At 41.9% G+C, this 21075-nt stretch overlaps 1 protein-coding gene across 3 annotated transcripts in view; it reads left to right on the top strand.

Annotated features, from left to right (window-relative positions):
• Window positions 1-21075, top strand: part of UGGT2 (UDP-glucose glycoprotein glucosyltransferase 2) — a 421287-nt gene that overhangs the window by 152147 nt on the left and 248065 nt on the right. For all 3 annotated transcript variants that reach the window (XM_044284938.1, XM_044284937.1, XM_044284939.1), the window contains exon 16: window positions 4519-4650. In XM_044284938.1, coding sequence (XP_044140873.1) covers window positions 4519-4650 — 132 coding nt within the window. The remainder of the gene's footprint in view (window positions 1-4518; window positions 4651-21075) is intronic.

The raw sequence follows: 21075 nt of genomic DNA, 5'->3' as shown, positions 1-21075 counted from the left end.
TGCCTTTCAATGGGCATTAATTCCGGATCCAGCCTTGCGGCAAGTCTTCAGGATTTTTGGCCAGAGCAAAAAGCGCAGCATGCTGTGGTATTTTCTCCGGCCAAAAAACGTTCCGGTCCGGAACTGAAGACATCCTGATGCATCCTGAACGGATTTCACTCCATTCAGAATGCATGGGGATAATCCTGATCAGGATTCTTCCGGCATAGAGCCCCGACGACGGAACTCTGTGCCAGAAGAAAAGAACGCAGATGTGAAAGAGCCCTAAGGGACAATGTTGTTGAGAAGTACAAGTCAGGGTTAGGTTATAAAAAAAAATATATCCAAATCCTTGATGATCCCCAGGAGCACCATAAAATCTATCATAACCAAATGGAAAGAACATGGCACAACATCAAACCTGCCAAGAGACGGCCGCCCACCAAAACTCACGGACCGAACAAGGAGGGCATTAATCAGAGAGGCAGCACCGAGACCTAAGGTAACCCTGGAGGAGCTGCAGAGTTCCACAGCAGAGACTGGAGTATCTGTACATAGGACGACAATAAGCCGTACACTCCATAGAGTTGGGCTTTATGGCAGAGTGGCCAGAAGAAAGACAAAACTTTCAGCAAAAAACAAAAAGGCGCGTTGTGAGTTTGCGAAAAGGCATGTGGGAGACTCCCAAAATGTATGGAGGAAGGTGCTCTGGTCTGATGAGACAAAAATTTTACTTTTAGGCCATCAAAGAAAACGCTACGTCTGGTTCAAACCCAACACATCACATCACCCAAAGAACACCATTCCCACAGTGAAACATGGTGGTGGCAGAATCATGCTGGGGGGGCTGGGACTGGGAAACTGGTCAGAGTTGAGGGAAAGATGGATGGTGCTAAATACAGGGATATTCATGAGCAAAACCTGTACCACTCTGTGTGTGATTTGAGGCTAGGATGAAGGTTCACCTTCCAGCAGGACAATGCCCCCAAACACAAACACTTGAGTGGTTTAAGGGGAAACATGTAAATGTGTTGGAATGGCCTAGTCAAAGCCCAGATCTCAATCCAATAGAAAATCTTTCAAAGATGATTTTTATTAGGATTTTTCAATGTAAACTTACATTTAAAACATTGAAGTATGTTTATGTAAATACAAGCAATAAAGAATAATTTGCTAAGGTTTCCGGTTACATCAAAGTATTGGTAGTATGGTTTGAATGTAGCAAGAATTTATACATTTTCATGTTCCAATATACTATGAAGTTGGATTCAACATAGAACATTAAACCTAAAATATATATAAAATCTGTGGTCAGACTTAAAGATTGCTGTTCACAAGTGCAAACCGTCCAACTTGAAGGAGCTGGAGCAGTTTTGCAAGGAGGAATGGGCAACAATCCCAGTGGTAAGATGTGGCAAGCTCATAGAGACTTATCCAAAGCGACTTGGAGCTGTGATTGCCGCAAAAGGTGGCTCTACAAAGTATTGACTTTAGGGGTGTGAATAGTTATGCACATTTTACTTTTTCTGTTATTTTGTCCTAGTTGTTGATTGCTTCACAATAAAAAAAAACTTCAAAGTTGTGGGCACCAAAACATGAAAAAAGTCAAGGGGGTGAATACTTTTGCAAGGCACTGTATTTTAAATATGATTTCCGAACAATTAGCTGTAGCCCTAGACTCCTTTGCTTCTGTACAGAGTTGGACTTGATGGATAGAGTTTCTTGTCATTTAGAAATGTTGTGACATGTACTCCATCAGTTAGAACAGATATGACTTTCAATCTATCTAACCTGTTTATCTTTCCAATCTACATTAATGGCTATATTACATGTCCCTATGCTATTAGCCTGATAATAGATGTGCCCTCTTTAATTTCAGTTCATGTTCCAGCACACCGTGCTAACGGCAAAATCAGGCTGATTGACAACCCAGCCATGTACTGTGAAATAATCCGTGCCCTGTCATGAATGCAGAAACCAATGTGTCTGCAGCCGAGTGTTTGCTTTCTGCATCGATCATTGATTATGATGCAGGTATTCCCTGTAGCAAAGGAACTGGAGAGGACGTGCTATCGCTGTGCACAGATTGCTTGTAGCAATGACCTCATGGGCTGTTACCATTATATCATAAAATATATATATATATATATATATATATATATATACCAATGTAGAGCAACATTTTTTGTAATGATAGTCAATAGTGTTGCACTGCCACTTTATAAAAAATGTTGCACAATTTTTCTGTGGCAAGAAGTCACCGTGTAGCCATAGCCTCAAAGGAGTTGTCTCTCTTCAGCAAATAGCATTTATTATGTAGAAAAGTTAAAACAAGGCACTTACTAATGTTGATTAATTTGCTGTCGGGATTCATTTTTCCATCAAATTATACACTTCTCCATGATTACAACCAGCCTGTAATCCAGCAGCGGAGGCCATGCTTGCACACCATAGGAAAAAGCATCAGCCTTTGTGCGCTACCATGGTGCCAGACACCAGAGAGGCTGGCGTTTTCTCCTGTAGTGTGCAAGCACGGCCACTGCTGCTGGATCACAGGGTGATTGTAACCATGGATACGAGAAGTATATAATTTGATGGAAAAATGAATGAAGCCAGCAAAGGAAACAATATGGACAATAACAATACATTAGTAAGTGCCTTGTATTAACTTTCTCTACATTATACAGGCCATTTGCTGAAGTCTCACAACTCCTTTTAAGGACAGATTCTACTTCTGCTCTTTTCAATCCACTATTGGCTTTGGCTTTATACACTGCATTAAAAAAAAAACTGATTTAAAACCTACATGTTTGCCCTAGGCTTGATGAAGCATGATCATTAGTATTCACCCCTTAAGATGCACTGATATTTTCCCCCAACTTTGGGGGGAAAAAGTGCATCTTATAGAGCGAAAAATGCGATAATTTGCAATAGAATGTAGTAATAACAATAATATATGCTGCATAGTCTACCCCATGAAACATAAAAATAAGAAACTCTGTCAGAATTTTAATTCTTGCCCACCAGACCTCCCAAAAAATGAAAATAAAAGGGGTTATAAAAAGCCATGTGTACCCCAAAATGGTACCAATAAAAACTACAGTCTGTTCTGCAAAAAATGAACCCTCACGCAGCCACGATGACATAAAAATAAAAATGTTATGGATGTTGGTATATGGGGATGCGGAGTACAACTGATTTTTTTTAATGATGCAAAACTGATTTTATGATGCAAAATTAGTAAAATATGAAAAAACTAACTTTGGTATTACTATAGTCATGTCAACTTGCATCACTATATTAGTTCCTCTAGAGGTGTATTTTCCAAGATAAGGCCCTTTGGTGGTGTTTCTTGTGTTTTGGAATCTCAAAACTGTGCCTGAAAGGTTTCCTAAAAAATAGGAGTCCCAAAATCAAGTAGCAAATTGTATTTTGCTAATTTTGGGCTAAAAATCCTTTTTTCAATTTCTTTTTATTGGGGGAAAAAAAAGCTAAAGGGAATCTGTCACCTAGTTTTACCCTATAGAGCTGCGGACATGCACAGATAGATCTCCGCTAGCATGTCCGCAATATACCTGTCCCATAGGGCGGTGTGGTTTTATTTCATTAAAAAAATTATTTTATTGATATGTAAATTAGCCAAGTAAGGTGCGCAAGACGTGGTTACTTACGGTTAAGGAGCCCAGCCACGCCCTCTTTGAAGGAGCCCAGCACCGCCTGCATCCAAGAATCTCCTCCTTGCTCACGAAGTTACAGTGCCGTAATCTCGTGATGCGCAAGCTAGCGCATGCACAGTTCGTTCACTGAAGCTGATGCCAGCAAAGGGAACGAACACTTTGTCGGCACTGCGCATGTGCCAGCTTGCGCATCGCGAGATTACGGCACTGTAACTTCGTGAGCAAGGAGGAGATTCCTGGATGCAGGCGGTGCTGGGCTACTTCACAGGGGGTGTGGCTGGGCTCCTTAACCGTAAGTTAAATAAAACCACACAGAACTATGGGACAGATATATTGCGGAGATCTATCCGTGCATGTCCGCAGCTCTATAGGGTAAAACTAGGTGACAGATTCCCTTTAATTATTTTTGTTCTGCAGCCTTCACTTTCAGTGTATCTGCAGACCATTTAATTCTGTTTTACAGTGAATCTGTCTGTGAGCTGCTTTGATGGCTCGATCTGTAGCCCTTATCTGTACTTTCCTGACAGCTTATAAACACTTGTTATACAGCAGCTAAACTCTTATCAAACTAAGAATATAACAAGTGTTTATGACCCATTGGGAATTCAGATAAGGGCTACACTTTAAGCTGCCAGGAAAACTGTCGAAAATATTTAATAAAGACCAACTGACAAAATGATTTTCAACCCAAAATGAGTAAAATGTAATCATAAAATCGCCCACAAAGGTGACCGTAGCCTTTAAAAGAAAATGCTGATTTGAATGATAACTGAAATGTTGAATGAATCAGAGGTGAATTGAAACCTGTACAGTCTATGTATTATTAGTTTTTGTTTAAAAATGTATTTGATATCTTTTACAGATGTACAACAAAGTAGATGATGGAGAAGCCTTGACTGTGGACATTGTGAAGTCTGTCCTGAAGTACCAGTATCCTCTTGCTGACGTAGACAGTGTCCTGGGCTTAAATTCTGAGTATAATCATAAAATGAAGGTTAGTGCACTTATATAATTAAGGAACTGTTTTGCAGAGAAACATTATTCTGAAATGGAGAGTGAATGCAGATAATCGGCTACATCAAGACAGAACAATGGGTATGAAATAAGTCATCTATGCATATGCCAGTAATGTATAACAGAAGGCGTGTTGCACTTACTTTTCTGATTTGTTCCTGGCAATTATCCCTTTGTTATAGACGAATGCTTCATTGTGTCTCTCGGATATGTGGCAGGGGATAGTAATAGATTTTTATCCTAAAAAAAAATCACTACTTTAGAGTGTATGTGTGTCTAGAGAGGTCCAAAGTGCGCTATGCTATTGGCTGAATAGTACATTTCTTCTTTCTCTTTCAAAACCTGGGTTCTGACATGCCTGCTTGTGAACCATCAAGTTTAGAGTTCAGGATATTTCAGTGGGGATATGAATAATATACTAATGCACAGTCAGGTTTAATGCAACTACATCTACTCTGAACACACCACTCTGCTTAGGAGCCATATACAGTGGATATAAAAAGTCTACACACCCCTGTTAAAATGTCAGGTTTCTGTGATGTAAAAAAATGAGACAAATATAAATCATTTCAGAACTTTTTCCACCTTTAATGTGACCTATAAACTGTACCACTCAATTGAAAAAAAAACAAAAATAATCTTATAACTGGGGATCTAGCTGTGTTCAGAATTAAGCAATCACATTCAAAATCATGTTAAATAGGACAGATCCTACACCTGCCATCATTTAAAATGCCTCTGATTAACCCCTCAAATAAAGTTCAGCTGGCTCTAGTTGGTGTTTCCTGAAATTTTCTTAGTCGCATCCCACAGCAAAAGCCATGGTCCACAGAGAGCTTCCAAAGCATCAGAGGGGTCTCATTGTTAAAGGGTATCAGTCAGGAGAAGGCTACAATTTTTTTCCAAGGCATTAGATATACCATAGAACATAGTGAAGACAGTCATCATCAAGTGGAAAAAATATGGCACAACAGTGACATTACCAAGAACTGGACGTCCCTACAAAATTGATGAAAAGACGAGAAGAAAACTGGTTCTGGGAGGCTACCAAGAGTCCTACAGCAACATTAAAGGAGCTGCAGGAATATCTGGAAAGTACTGGCTTTGTGGTACATGCGACAACAATCTCCCGTATTCTTCATATGTCTGGGCTATGGGGTAGAGTGGCAAGACGAAAGCCTTTTCTTACGAAGAAAAAAATCCAAGCCAGGCTACATTTTGGTAAAACACATCTAAAGTCTCCCAAAAGCATGTGGGAAAAGGTTTTATGGTCTGATGAAACCAAGGTTGAACTTTTTGGCCATAATTCCAAAAGATATGTTTGGCGCAAAAACAACACTGCACATCACCAAAAGAACACCATACCCACAGTGAAGCATGGTGGTGGCAGCATCATGCTTTGGGGCTGTTTTCTGCAGATGGAACTGGGACCATAGTTAAGCTAGAGGGAATTATGAACAGTTCCAAATACCAGTCAATATTAGCACAAAACCTTCATGCTTCTGCTAGGCTTTCAGCATGACAACAACGAAAGGAAAGGCTTCACCAAAAGAAGATTAAAGTTTTGGAATGGCCCAGCCAGAGTCCAGACCTGATTTGGAGTGTTTTTGCAAAGACGAGTGGGCAAATCTTGCCAAGTCAAATTGTGCCATGCGGATAGACTCATACCCAAAAAGACTGAGTGCTGTAATAAAATCAAAAGGTGCTTCAACAAAGTATTAGTTTAAGGGTGTGCACACGTATGCAACCATATTATTTTATTTTTATATTTTTTCTTCCCTCTACCTAAAAGATTTTAATTTGTTTTTCAATTGAGTGGTACAGTTTATAGGTCACAATAAAGGTGGAAAAAGTTCTGAAATAATTTATTTGTCTAATTTTTTTACATCACAGAAACCTGACATTTTAACAGGGGTGTGTAGACTTTTTATATCCACTGTACACAAAATAGTGTGATATGTTTAATCAAGATTTTTCTACTTTTTAATTATGTGGAGAAATACAATAATTGCAAATGAGTCAACAGTCCTCTAAGGCCTAGCCAGCATCATAAGTGTGCAGGGTGGGCTTATGCTGTAGGAGAACAATTTGTTAGGGTTATCTCCTTACAGACAATTTGCCTTTTTACTGCATTCACTAAGTGGCTTTAAACCTGCACATAGGCATTTTTATTGTACCACAGACACTGCCTGGCATGGGCTTCCTGTGCCAGGCTGAGTGGGTGCTCGTCTGTCCAGTGACAGCTTGGCTCCTGCTCTAACGGCCATGATCGGCAACACCTCAGTTAAAACCAGATAGTGCGTATCCTTTTATTTCTAATCAGTTTTTATTTTCTGATTGTAGATTGGTTTATTCAATTACTTGAACATGATTATGGGAGTAGCTATCTTGCCTGAGCTGTTGTTAACAGCATTTAGAGATGTATGTTTACAGTGGCCACCAGGGCAAAAGTCACAATGGACAGCATCTGACTCATTGACTTCTATGGGAGAGTTATCTAGGCATGCTCTGTGACCTGTGCAGAGGTCAGGAGGGAGCTGATGAGCTGTGATATCACCTATTGTGATCTATGTATATCTGTGACATGAGATCTATCATTCTAATCCGGTATTGATGAGGAGATGACTGCTGAAAAGTGATCTGTACAGATAAAGTGGCATCTATTAGCTTAGTGGCCAGTGCAAAAACTGCAGAATGTTAGGATTTTTTTTTTTGTTTTTGTTTTTTACTGTAGGTAGTAACATGGAAAATGTCAAAAAATCACAGAAAACCTTTGAATATGTGTTTAACATAAAATCTTGATTTTCTGGGGACACGTTCTCTTTAAGCCTATTCACGTACATGTACAGCATAGATTCCAACAGTCCCAAGTTTAAAGGGACTTTCCCTAATTTTCTGAAAGGGTTTTGGCAAATTTCGGCTGTTCTGGGCTGAACATGGATGTGGCCTTTGTAAGCCTCACCGGTAAGTGGGTGGTTCCTGTTGGTTTGACATTCCTGAGGCAGGGCTTACATGCCCTGAATTTACCAATCACAATGTTGGTAAGATTTGGTACTGTTTTAGTCTATATGAATATATGCAGGTACACAATGTGGTGTGCAGATATATGCTAGTATTCTTGGCTTTATGTTGGTTGTAAAGGCTGACTGGAAATATATTTACTATACAGCAGTCTGTAAGGGGTTAACCATGTCAGATTTTTAGAGTGTTTGCGATTGGGTAGCTACTCATTTGGGGCCCATAATCCATCCATTTTTGCAACATTGTCCACTTAACTTTTTGAATAGCCTGTTTGTCATTTTAACTCAACTTGTTTTGAAACCATTTGAGAACTTAAATAACAATGAATACTGTCGAACAGTAGTGTTGATGGCTTATGGATAAAATGCACAGATTGCAAAGCGATGAACTTTAGAGGGGTGTAGATTGCACCTTCTCGAGCATTCTTCCTGCCAAGCAAGCCACATCTTACTCCTGTTCTCTGAAAAGAAATCTGCTGGCTGATGGTGAAGCTGAAGACATCCGCATTAAGAAATTCTAATAATAAATAAGATAAATGGCACCTTCTGGAGATTTGTCTTTCATTCCTCTGCCTTTGGCATTTGGAGAGGGGTCTGGAGTGGGAGGTGGTGTCTAATTTATGGTTTTGTATTACAAGAAAACTGTTGGTTGGGGAAACATTAGTTAGGCATATTAAGCCACGTTTTAGATGTGTTTGATGAAGTTTCATTATTGTTTCCCAGCTGTTAATTGCCTCATCAGGATGCAAGGCGGTTCATCAGAGAAATGCCTACAAAATGTGCACATTAATAATAAGTTTATGGTTTATAACAGTGTTTTTTTTTTGTTTGTTTTTTTAACTTATGTGTATTTTATCTATGATCTATGTGGCGTTGTCTTTTTCGGCTAAGATACTCAATGCAGTTTCATGTTTTGCTACTTTTAGTTGATAACAGCCAAATATCCTGGTGATTTATATGAGAAGTATGTTTTTGTAAAGATTCATTGAAATAAGCTTTTGTTCAGCGTTTGTTCATAAAGAGCTTAATGTGCAACAGGTTTCTATCATTTGTCTTTATAAATTAAAATGAGATTGGAGTCTTAGAATCATGTACCTTGTATTCATTTCTTAAAGGGACTTGTGTTAAACTGCTGCCTGCACTTGGTAGGGGCTAGGGACAGCAGTGCAAACAATTATTTTGTGGAGTTGTTGTCATCGAGAGAATAGGAACTTTTTTTCTACCAGATTCTGCTGTTTAAGCGCACGAGAGGTGAAGCTTCACTGTGAAGTGTCCTCTGCCTTGAGCTGCTTTACAGTTCCTTCCCTTTGCGTTGAGTGATAATTGTAACATCAACCCAGAAGCCCACTACAGCTGTGACTCAGCAGAGCAAAGGGACTGTAAAGCATTTCAGTGGCAAGAGCACTTGAGTGACACTTTGTCTCATTTGCACTTAAAGGGGTTATCTGAGGCTGAAAATGCCCCCCCATACACCTGGGCCCCTAACACTAATTCTACTTGCCTCCCTCCACTCTCCCTGCGCCGCTCTTGGTCTCCACACGGCCACAGCTGCTTCTCCCCATGCGCGGATGAAAACATCTGGTGTCGGGGAGAAGCCAATGGTAGGCGGTGACGGGGACGAGCCTCCATAGTGTCACCCACGATGCTAGGGAGGCTCGTCCCCATCACCACCTGCCATTGGCTGCTCCCCCCTGACACCGGATGTTTTCATCCGGGCACAGTGCGGGGAGCCAGGTAAGTAGAATCAGTGTGAGGGGCCCGGGGCGTATGGAAGGCCATTTCCAGCCTCAGATAACCCCTTTAAAAGGGTCTTCTGGTATTAAAATATTTTTGAGCTATCCTCAGGGTATGTCATTAATATCAGCTCTGTGGGGGTCTAACTCCTGACATCACCTCTGATCAGCTGTTTAAGAGGCCATGAGGCTCCACTGAGTGCTGCGGCCTATTTCTAGGCCAGTTACATTACGTTCATTGGTCTCATGGCCCATTTGTAGCAGAATCCCAATTAAGTGAACTATAGTAACTATAGTATGTTGTGAGGAGGCCGTAGCACTACTCTAAGCACTGTGGCGCTTTCCAACAGCTGATTGGCAGGAGTGCAGAAAGTCGCACCGCTTACAATCTGATATTGATGGCCTATGCTAACGCTAGGTCATCAATATTGTACACCAGGAAAACCCCTTAACCCCTTAAGGACACAGCCTTTTTACACCTTAGGACCAGGCCATTTTTTGCAAATCTGACCAGTGTCACTTTAAGTGCTGATAACTTTAAAACGCTTTGACTTATCCAGGCCGTTCTGACATTGTTTTTTCGTCACATATTGTACTTCATGACACTAGTAAAATTAAGTCAAAAAAATAATTTTTTTTGCACCAAAAAATACCAAATTTATCAAAAATTTTGAAAAATTAGCAAATTTCAAAGTTTCAGTTTCTCTACTTCTGTAATACATAGTAATACCCCCAAAAATTGTGATGACTTTACATTCCCCATATGTCTACTTCATGTGTGAATTATTTTGGGAATGATATTTTATTTTTTAGGGGATGTTATAAGGCTTAGAAGTTTAGGAGCAAATCTTGAAATTTTTCTGAAATTTACAAAAACTAAATTTTTAGGGACCATTTCAGGTCTGAAGTCGCTTTGCGAGGCTTACATAATAGAAACCACCCAAAAATGACCCCATCTAAGAAACTACACCCCTCAAGGTATTCAAAAGTGATTTTACATATGTTGTTAACCCTTTAGGTGTTGCACAAGAGTTATTGGCAAATGGGGATGAAATTTGAGAATTTCATTTTTCTGTCTAATATTTCATTTTTACCCATTTTTTCCACTAACAAAGCAAGGGTTAACAGCCAAACAAGACTGTATCTTTATTGCCCTGACTCTGCAGTTTACAGAAACACCCAATATGTGGCCGTAAACTACTGTACGGCCACACAGCGGGGCGTAGAGTGAAAGGTGCGCCGTATGGTTTTTGGAAGGTTGATTTTTATGGACTGGTTTATTTACACCATGTCCCATTTGAAGCCCCCTGATGCACCCCTAGAGTAGAAACTCCCTAAAAGTGACCCCATCTAAGAAACTACACCCCTCAAGGTATTCAAAACTGGTTTTACATACGTCGTTAACCCTTTAGGTGTTGCACAAGAGTTATTGGCAAATGGGGATGAAATTAGAAAATTTCTTTTTTGCCTTATTTTCCATTTTAACCCATGTTTTCCACTAACAAATCAAGGGTTAACAGCCAAACAAGACTGTATCTTTATTGCCCTGACTCTGCCGTTTACAGAAACACCCAATATGTGGCCGCAAACTACTGTACGGCCACACAGCGGGGCGTAGAGTGAAAGGTGCGCCGTGTGGTTTTTGGAGGGCTGATTTTTATGGACTGGTTTATTTACACCATGTCCCATTTGAAGCCCCCTGATGCACCCCTGGAGTAGAAACTCCCTAAAAGTGACCCCATCTAAGAAACTACACCCCTCAAGGTATTCAAAACTGGTTTTACATACGTCGTTAACCCTTTAGATGTTGCACAAGAGTTATTGGCAAATGGGGATGAAATTTGAAAATTCCATTTTTTTGCCTTATTTTCCATTTTAACCCATGTTTTCCACTAACAAAGCAAGGGTTAACAGCCAAACAAGACTGTATCTTTATTACCCTGACTCTGCCGTTTACAGAAACACCCAATATGTGGCCGTACACTACTGTACGGCCACACAGCGGGGCGTAGAGTGAAAGGTGCGCCGTTTGGTTTTTGGAGGGCTGATTTTTATGGACCGGTTTATTTACACCGTGTCCTGTTTCAACCCCCCTGATGCACCCCTGGAGTCGAAACTCCCTAAAAGTGACCCCATCTAAGAAACTACACCCCTCAAGGTATTCAAAACTGGTTTTACATACGTCGTTAACCCTTTAGGTGTTGCACAAGAGTTATTGGCAAATGGGGATGAAATTGGAAAATTTCATTTTTTTGCCTTATTTTCCATTTTAACCCATGTTTTCTACTAACAAAGCAAGGGTTAACAGCCAAACAAGACTGTATCTTTATTACCCTGACTCTGCCGTTTACAGAAACACCCAATATGTGGCCGTACACTACTGTACGGCCACACAGCGGGGCGTAGAGTGAAAGGTGCGCCGTTTGGTTTTTGGAGGGCTGATTTTTATGGACCGGTTTATTTACACCGTGTCCTGTTTCAACCCCCCTGATGCACCCCTGGAGTCGAAACTCCCTAAAAGTGACCCCATTTTGGAAACTACGGGATAAGGTGGCATTTTTTGGGGGAGTATTTTTAGGGCAAATATAATTTTTGGTTGCTCTATATTACATTTTTGTGAGGCAAGGTTACCAAAAATAGAAATTCTGATATTTCATCTCCATTTGCCATTAACTGTTGAGGAACACCTAAAGGGTTAATAAAGTTTGTATAATCATTTTTGAATACCTTGAGGGGTGTAGTTTCTTAGATGGGGTCAATTTTAGGGAGTTTTTACTCTAGGGGGGCATCAGGGGGGGGCTTCAAAAGGGATATGGTGTCAATAAAAAAGGCCATCAAAATCGGCCTTCCAGAAACCATGTCGGTCCTTTCCTTTTGCGGCCTCCCTTTTACGGATACAGCAGTTTACGACCACAAATGTGGCGTTTCTGTAAACTGCAGTATCAGGGTAATAAATTTTAACTTTTGTTTGGTTGTTAACCCTTGTTTTGTTACCGGAAAAAATGGACTGAAATGGAAAAGTGCCAAAAATAGCGGTTTTGGCACCGTTTTTTTAATTTATTTTTTAACCGTGTTAATCTGGGTAGTTAGGTCATGGGATATTGTTATAGAGGAGATTCTTACGGACGCGGGAATATCTAATAAGTCTACTTTTTTTTTTACAATTATTTAGGTTTTTGACTATATTATCTTTTTTGATACAACATTTTTTTTTGGGTATCTCTAAAGTCTAAGTGTCATTTTTTTTATTTTCTTTTAGCCAATTATCTTATGTGGGGGCTCATTTTTTGCGGGATGAGCGGACGGTTTTATTGGCACTATTTTGGGGGCTATATGACTTTTTGATCGCTTGCTATTAAACTTTTTGTTATGTAAGGTGACAAAAAAAATATTTTTTTGCACCTATTTTTTTTTTTTTTTTTTTTACTGTGTTAATCTGGGGGGTTGGGTCATGGGGTATTTTTATAGAGGAGATTCTTACGGACGCGGCGATACCTAATAAGTCAACTTTTTTTTACAATTATTTAGGTTTTAGACTATATTATCCTTTTTGATACCCTAAAAAAAAATTTGTATCTCTAAAGTCTAAGAGTCATTTTCTATTTTTTTTTTTATCTGATTATCTTATGTGGGGGCTCATTTTTTGCGGGATGAGATTACGGTTTTATTGGCACTAATTTGGGGGCTATATGGCTTTTTGATCGCTTGCTATTAAACTTTTTATTATGTAAGGTGACAAAAAAAAACTTTTTTTGCACCTTTTTTTTTTTTTTCTGGACCGTGTTAATCTGGGGGGTTAGGTAATGGGGCATTTTTATAGAGGAGATTATTACCGACGCGGCAATACCTATGTCTACTTTTAATAAATTATTTTAGTTTTTTTGGGTGTCTCAAGTCTGAGAACCATTTTTTTTTATCCGATGTCAGTGCTAAATTGGGATATAAATTTAGTACTCCATGGAAGTGTGATACTCCCTGAAGCAACCGTCAATGCAGAGGCCCGGATGATCGGGGCAAGTGTCGCACTGAGTAGTCGTGTCCTTCCGTATCCCCCTCCTGCGACACACTCTGCACTTTTTTTGGGTTCGTCCCTTCTTTCCAGTATGGGGGACCACACCTGGAAAGTGTTGGCCAGGGACGATCCGGGCACCTACAGTTCCCGAGGTACTCCGGCCTGCTCTTTCCCGGTCCGAAAAGATCAGGGCCTTGAGGACTGCCTCATAGAACTGGAGGAATGTCCCTGTGCTGCCAGCGCTTCGGGATAGTACAAAAGAGTTGTACATGGCAACCTGCACCAAGTAGACCGCAACTTTTTTGTACCATGCCCGGGTTTTGCGCATGGCGTTATATGGCTTGAGGACTTGATCAGAGAGATCAACTCCTCCCATATACCGATTGTAAGCGATGATACAATCGGGCTTGAGGACCGTTGCCGCGGTACCTCGCACAGGGACAGGGGTGATGCCGTTACCATGAATTGTGGACAGCATAAGGACATCCCTCTTGTCCTTATACCTGACCAGCAACAGGTTTCCAGTGGTAAGGGCACGGGTCTCACCCCTGGGGATAGGTACCTGGAGGGGGTGGGCAGGGAGGCCGCGTTGATTTTTCCGCACGGTCCCACAAGCGGACGTGGATCTGGCGGCAAGGGACTGGAACAAGGGGATACTGGTATAAAAGTTATCCACGTAAAGGTGGTAACCCTTATCCAGCAGTGGGTACATAAGGTCCCACACAAGTTTCCCGGTAACACCCAGAGTGGGGGGACATTCTGGGGGTTGAAATCCGGGAATCTCGCCCCTCGTATACACGAAATTTGTAAGTGTACCCTGAGGTACTCTCACAAATTTTGTATAGCTTCACGCCATACCTCGCCCGCTTGGAGGGCACATACTGGCGGAAAATGAGTCTCCCCTTGAACGCAATGAGAGACTCATCAACCGCGACCTCTCTTCCAGGTACATAGGCCTCCATGAATTTGGCCCCAAAGTGATCGATGACCGGCCGTATCTTGTACAGACGGTCATGGGCAGGATCACCTCGGGGGGGGACATGCTGCATTATCGGAATAATGCAGACATTTCCGGATGGCCTCAAACCGGGAGCGTGTCATGGCTGTACTGTAAAGTGGGGCCTGGTATAGGACGTCCCCACTCCAGTACAGCCTGACACTGGGTTTTTTGACCAGGCCCATATGCAGCACGAGGCCCCAAAATGTCCTCATTTCGGCTGCACTGACCGGCGTCCAGCCACCGGGCCTGGCCAAAAAGGAGCCCGGGTGTTGAGCGACGAACTGTTGGGCGTACAGATTCGTCTGCTCCACCATCAGATTTACCAGTGGGTCACTGAAAAAATGACAGAAAAAGTCATATTCAGTGTAGCCCACTGTGGAAATCTGGATTCCTGATTGGCCTACAAAATCAGGAATCACAGGCTCGTATCGCTCTGGGCTACACCAGACAAGTTCACCGGCAGGGGGCTCCGGTGGATTTAACTGGTGGGCCGGGAAACCAGTACGAGCCCCAGAGCTGCTCGTACTAGTGTGGGCCACAGGGTCCCTAACATGGCGGTCCCCTTGCTCCGCCTGGCGGCGTCTCCGCCGCCTTGGGGGCTCATCATCATCGCTAGATGATGAGGAGGATGCGGATGACAACAGGAATGTGGGGTCATCCTCATCCTCACTGGGACTCTCGGAGTCAGAGGCAATCTGGGCGTATGCCTCCTCGGCCGAGAACGTTCGGCGGGCCATAGGGGAGTGTGTGTCTGCGTGTATATGTGCGTGTGTGTAACTCTTTATTTTGTGTGCGTGTGTGTGGGGGCACGGGTGTTCACGAACTCACCCTAAAACTAACAGAAAAAAAATAAAATAAACTAACTAAAAAAAGGGCAAATGTGGGGAAAAAAATTCAAAACCGCTGATCAACCGTCCGAAGTTGATCAGCGGTGGGGTGTGCGATGCGCTAACAGTGGCCGGACACTAAGTGCCGGCCACAGTCAGCGTACACGAAAAAAAAAAAAATGCACCCCAAAAAAGGTGGGGGGGGGGGGCAGGGGGTGGGGGGGCAAGTGGCAGCACCCCTGGGGGGTCTAGGGTCACACAGCTGTGCTGTGGACCCCAGACACCCTAACTAGGGTGATGCAATCAAAGTTCAAAAACTAACTTTCCCTTTTTTTTTCCCTGCCTAAACCAAACTTTCCCTAGCTGTCCCTATGTACCTGATGGGGTCCTGGGGGGCACAGATCGGGTCCTGGGGGGCACAGATCGGGTCCTGGGGGGCACAGATCGGGTGCAGCAGACACGTGCAGGCAGCTCCTCTCTCCTCCGGCTCCGGAACACAAAAGGAGGAGGAGAGGAGCGCCTGCCTCTTTTGAATCTGCCGCCGGACCGCCCACAGACCAATCAGAAAGCGATCCTGAGTGGTGATGTCACCATCACCACTCAGGATCGCTGGATGGTGATTGGTGGAGTGAAATCACACCACCATCACCATCCTGTTCCGGGTTATCGGGACTTCAGAGACCCGAATAACCCGGAAACGCAGAAAACCGCAGGTCTGAATTGACCTGCGGTTTTCTGCGATCGCATACATGGGGGGGTCACCGGACCCCCCGGCGCATTTGCTCCAAGTGCCTGCTCAATGATTTGAGCAGGCACGGTGTTCCGATCACCGCCCGCCGTGCGGCGGTGATCGAAAATGCACAGGGCGTACATGTACGCCCTGTGTCCTTAAGTACCAGGGCACAAGGGCGTACCTGTACGCCCTATGTCCTTAAGAGGTTAAAGGAGCAGAACCTGTCAGAATAAAAGTAAATATTCTCACCGCTTCTGATGATAAAAGCGGCACAAAATATCTGTTTGTACTGCTATCCCACCCATAGTTAGTGCTGTTAACAGTTTAGCATGGTCAAAACAGCCAAAAGATTACTTTTAAAGGGAAAGTATCAAATTGTTATTATTATGTGTTCTTGCATAGGAAGACCACTTATTGTTATCTCACATATATATTATTCTTATTCTTATTATAGCCAAATTTGCCACCCTAACTCCTCCCACAGTTTTTACACTACATAGACAAAAATTTACCAAAACGTGCAGATTGTTCCCGATCGGATTACTATTACTTTGTGGAACGTTTCGCCGAATGGTTCACGGAATATCGTGGTTCTTGTGGCGAAAATTGTCCCATAGGAATGAATGGCAAAGCTAGAATGGGAGCTGGCAAAAGCTGAAAAATCAGGACATGATTTCTAAACTGCCACCACTCCCTCATTTTCAGGCCCACCTACACAAATCTTATATCAAAACGTTCAGCTATCCCTGCTGCCACTAAAAATGTCCACGGCTAAGCAATCCACGTTTTTCCCATTGACTTTGACAGGGAAAATTTTCAAATCGCTCCCAGTTGCACAGATTTTTAACTAAAGTCACCAAACTTGGGTCACTTAGTCATGGGGTCAACGCGCATTTTGTTAGAACATTTCGGAGACCCGAAAATGTGGGCGGGGCCACACAGAACCAATCAAATTCTCCCCATTGACTACAATGAGATGTTCAAATTGCTACTCCTCCCACAGATTTAGGAGTATCAATACCGAACTTTGCACTCTTGGTCGGCACATACCCGAGTATCTTGCTTGTGCTTTGTTAACCGATCCCATCCTCCGGGCCCCCGAAAACCTCTTTTTTTCTCCCATAGAGTTTTATTGGAAAAAATGCAAACGTTTGTCACTCGTACAGCTTTGGAGTGAAACTCACCAAACTTGGGTCACTTAGTCATGGGGTCAACCTGAAAATTTCTGTCACATTTTGGGGGCATTAAAAAGTGGGCGGAGCTACAAACAACCAATCAGATTTTCCCTATTGTCTTGAATGAGAAAATTTTTAATTGCTGCCATTTCAACATTGTTAATGGCAGGGTTGTTAAACTTAACATATTCGGTTAATAGGTGACTAGAATTCAAATGTTTTAAAGTGGGCGGAGTCTACAACAGCCAATCAAATTTCAGCTATATGTTTTAATGGGAAAATGTAAAACTGCCGCTGCTCTTAGACTGTTAATGGCAGGATCCCCAAACTTGGTACAGTTGGACAATTTAGGATTAGGATTAAAATTCAGAAAAGTGGGCGGGGCCAAAAACAACCAATCAGATTTCTTTGATTTCAATGGGAAAATTAAAAAATGCTGAAAATTGAAAAATGCTGCCATTATTGATGTCAGGGGCTTCAAATCTCAGAAATCAGGTCATAGATTACTTTGGCTTCAAAAATCGAAAAAGTGGGCGGAGTCAACAACGACAAATCAGATTTTTCCTATTGACTTCAATGATAAACCTTTAAATTGCTGTCATTCTCACAATATTTAAGCCAGAATACCCAAACTTGGCACCGTAGGTCAGTGGGTGACTGGATTCAAAAATGTATAAAAAAGTGGGCGGAGTCTACAACGGCCAATCAAATTTTAGTCATTTATTTTAATGGGGACATTTAAAACTGCCGCTGCTCTTAGACTGTTAATGGCAGGATCCCCAAACTTGGTACAGTTGGACAAATTAGGATTAGGATTAAAAATCTGAAAAGTGGGCGGGGCCAAAAACAACCAATCAGATTTCTTTGATTTCAATGGGAAAATTGAAAAATGCTGCCATTATTGATGTCAGGGGCTTCAAATCTCAGAAATCAGGTCATAGATTACTTTGGCTTCAAAAATCGAAAAAGTGGGCGGAGTCAACAACGACAAATCAGATTTTTCCTATTGACTTCAATGAGAAAACTTTAAATTGCTGTCATTCTCACAATATTTAAGCCAGAATACCCAAACTTGGCACCGTAGGTCATTGGGTGACTGGGGTCAAAAAAAAATTGACTGATAGTGGCAGGGTTCTGAAACTTGGCACAGTTGGTCACTGGAGGACTGTGCCAATGTATATCTCATTTTGGGGACGCTAAAAAGTGGGCGGAGCCACAAACAACCAATCAGATTTTCCCTATTGACTTCAATAAGAAACCTTTAAACAGCTGTCATTCTCACAGTATTTAAGCCACAGCACCCAAACTCGGCAGGGTGGGTCAGTGTGAGACAAAGGTCAAAATTTATAAAAGTGGGCGGAGTCTACACTCCACCCAGTTACTCCGCCCACTCCAGTTGTAAGCTACTGGTGGAGGCAAGAACACTTCCCACAATTTCCCCAGAAATTGTACCTTTTCTAGTTGTTATTATAATCTGTAATGAAACATTTCAACCAGAAATTAGAGCCATTTGCTCCATGCACATCAGTTTGTAAAAGTGCAGTGAAAAGCCAGAGTGGTTTGCTGCTTGGGCAGGATTTGTCAATTCTATGAATTGCAACTTTTTAAAATGTTGCTAAATTTGTGCGCAGCCTCATTCTAGTAGGTAAGTGGCATAAAAATTAAAGAAGCACTTCTAGGCATACATTATTTAAAGATTCAAGAAATTGGTCAACATCATGTGGCATTTTGATAAATTTCTCACAGATAACAATGTTGTCTGCAGCAAAACTAACTTCAAAAATGCCACAAATGATTAATCCCTCCCTCTACAGTTAACCTCTTCTGGACCTCCACCATACATGTACGCTGGAAGCCTGGTCTTCAAAGATGATGTCCGCTCGCAAGAGCAGCGGGTGCCATTTGAAACGGCAGAGGCTCATGGCTAATGCCTGCGATTGGCAGTAATGTTTATCGCAGACTTATAACCCATCAGGTGCCAAGATCAAATGTGACCACAGCATCTGAGAGCTCTAAAGCTGGAAGACACGCACTTCCCGGTCGTAGTAATAGGCTGAGCATGTACAAGACTTCCAGGCCAATTACCAGTTTATTCCAATAAATGGCTGTAGGTGTCAGCCCTACATTGAAATATATTGATTCTTGTATTGAGTCTGCTGTCCCCTGTCCCGAATGTGACCAGTAAACGGGCCCATCCTCATTAGCATCTCTGCGCTAACTACCCCCCAGGGAGCTGTTTTCCCAGGTATGAGACAGACATCTCGGCCTATATGCAGCCTTGAACCAATTAATCAATAGCTGCTGGCCTGGCAACACAAATACATAAATACATACTGTATATACAGTGGATATAAAAAGTCTACACACCCCTGTTAAAATGTCAGGTTTCTGTGCTGTAAAAAAATGAGACAAAGATAAATTATTTCAGAAATTTTTCCACCTTTAATGTGACCTATAAACTGTACCACTCAATTGAAAAACAAACTAAAATCTTTTAGGTGGAGGGAAGAAAACAAAAAAAAAATAATGTGGTTGCATAAGTGTGCACACCCTCTCATAACTGGGGATGTAGCTGTGTTCTGAATTAAGCAATCACATTCAAAATCATTTTAAATAGGAGTTCGCATATACCTGCCATCATTAAAAATGCCCCTGATTAACCCCAAATAAAGTTCAGCTGCTCCAGTTGGTCTTTCCTGATATTTTCTTAGTCGCATCTCACAGCAAAAGCCATGGCCCACAGAGAGCTTCCAAAGCATCAGAGGGATCTCATTGTTAAAAGGTATCAGTCAGGGGAAGGTTACAAAAGAATTTCCAAGGCATTAGATATACCATGGAACACAGTGAAGACATCATCAAGTGGAGAAAATATGGCACAACAGTGACATTACCAAGAACTGGACGTCCCTCCAAAATTGATGAAAAGACTAGAAGAAAACTGGTCTGGGAGGCTACCAAGAGACCTACAGCAACATTAAAGGAGCTGCAGGAAAATCTGGCAAGTACTGACTGTGTGGTACATGTGACAAAAATCTCCCATATTCTTCATATGTCTGGGCTATGGGGTAGAGTGGCAAGACGAAAGCCTTTACGAAGAAAAACATCCAAGCCAGGCTACATTTTGCAAAAACACATCTGAAGTCTCCCAAAAGCATGTGGGAAAAGGTATTGTAGTCCGATGAAACCAAGGTTGAACTTTTTGGCCATAATTCCAAAAGATATGTTTGGCGCAAAAACAACACTGCACATCACCAAAAGAACACCATACCCACAGTGAAGCATGGTGATGGCAGCATCATGCTTTGGGGCTGTTTTTCTTCAGATGGAACTGGGGCCTTAGTTAAGCTAAAGGGAATTATAAACTGTTCCAAATACCAGTCAATATTGGCACAAAACCTTCATGCTTCTGCTAGAAAGCTGAACATGAAGAGGAACTTCATTTTTCAGCATGACAACGACCCAAAGCATACATCCAAATCAACAAAGGAATGGCTTCACCAGAAGAAGATTAAAGTTTTAGAATGGCCCAGCCAGAGTCCAGACCTGATTTGGAGTGTTTTTGCAACGAAGAGTGGGCAAATCTTGTCATGTCAAAATGTGCCATACTGGAATGGCCGAGCCAGAGCCCAGACCTGAATCTGATTGAAAATCTGTGGGGTGATCTGAAGAGGGCTGTGCACAGGAGATGCCCTTGCAATCTGACAGATTTGGAGTGTTTTTGCCAAGAAGAGTGGGCAAATCTTGCCAAGTCAAAATGTGCCGTGCTGTAATAAAATCAAAAGGTGCTTCAACAAAGTATTAGTTTAAGGGTGTGCACACTTTGCAACCATATTATTTTATTTTAATATTTTTTTTCCTCCATCTACCTAAAAGATTTTATTTTGTTTTTCAATTGAGTTGTACAG

The sequence above is a fragment of the Bufo gargarizans genome, chromosome 3, assembly GCF_014858855.1.
Source record: "Bufo gargarizans isolate SCDJY-AF-19 chromosome 3, ASM1485885v1, whole genome shotgun sequence".
In the NCBI taxonomy this organism is placed as follows: domain Eukaryota; kingdom Metazoa; phylum Chordata; class Amphibia; order Anura; family Bufonidae; genus Bufo; species Bufo gargarizans.
This window is presented reverse-complemented; position numbering and strand designations above follow the sequence as displayed.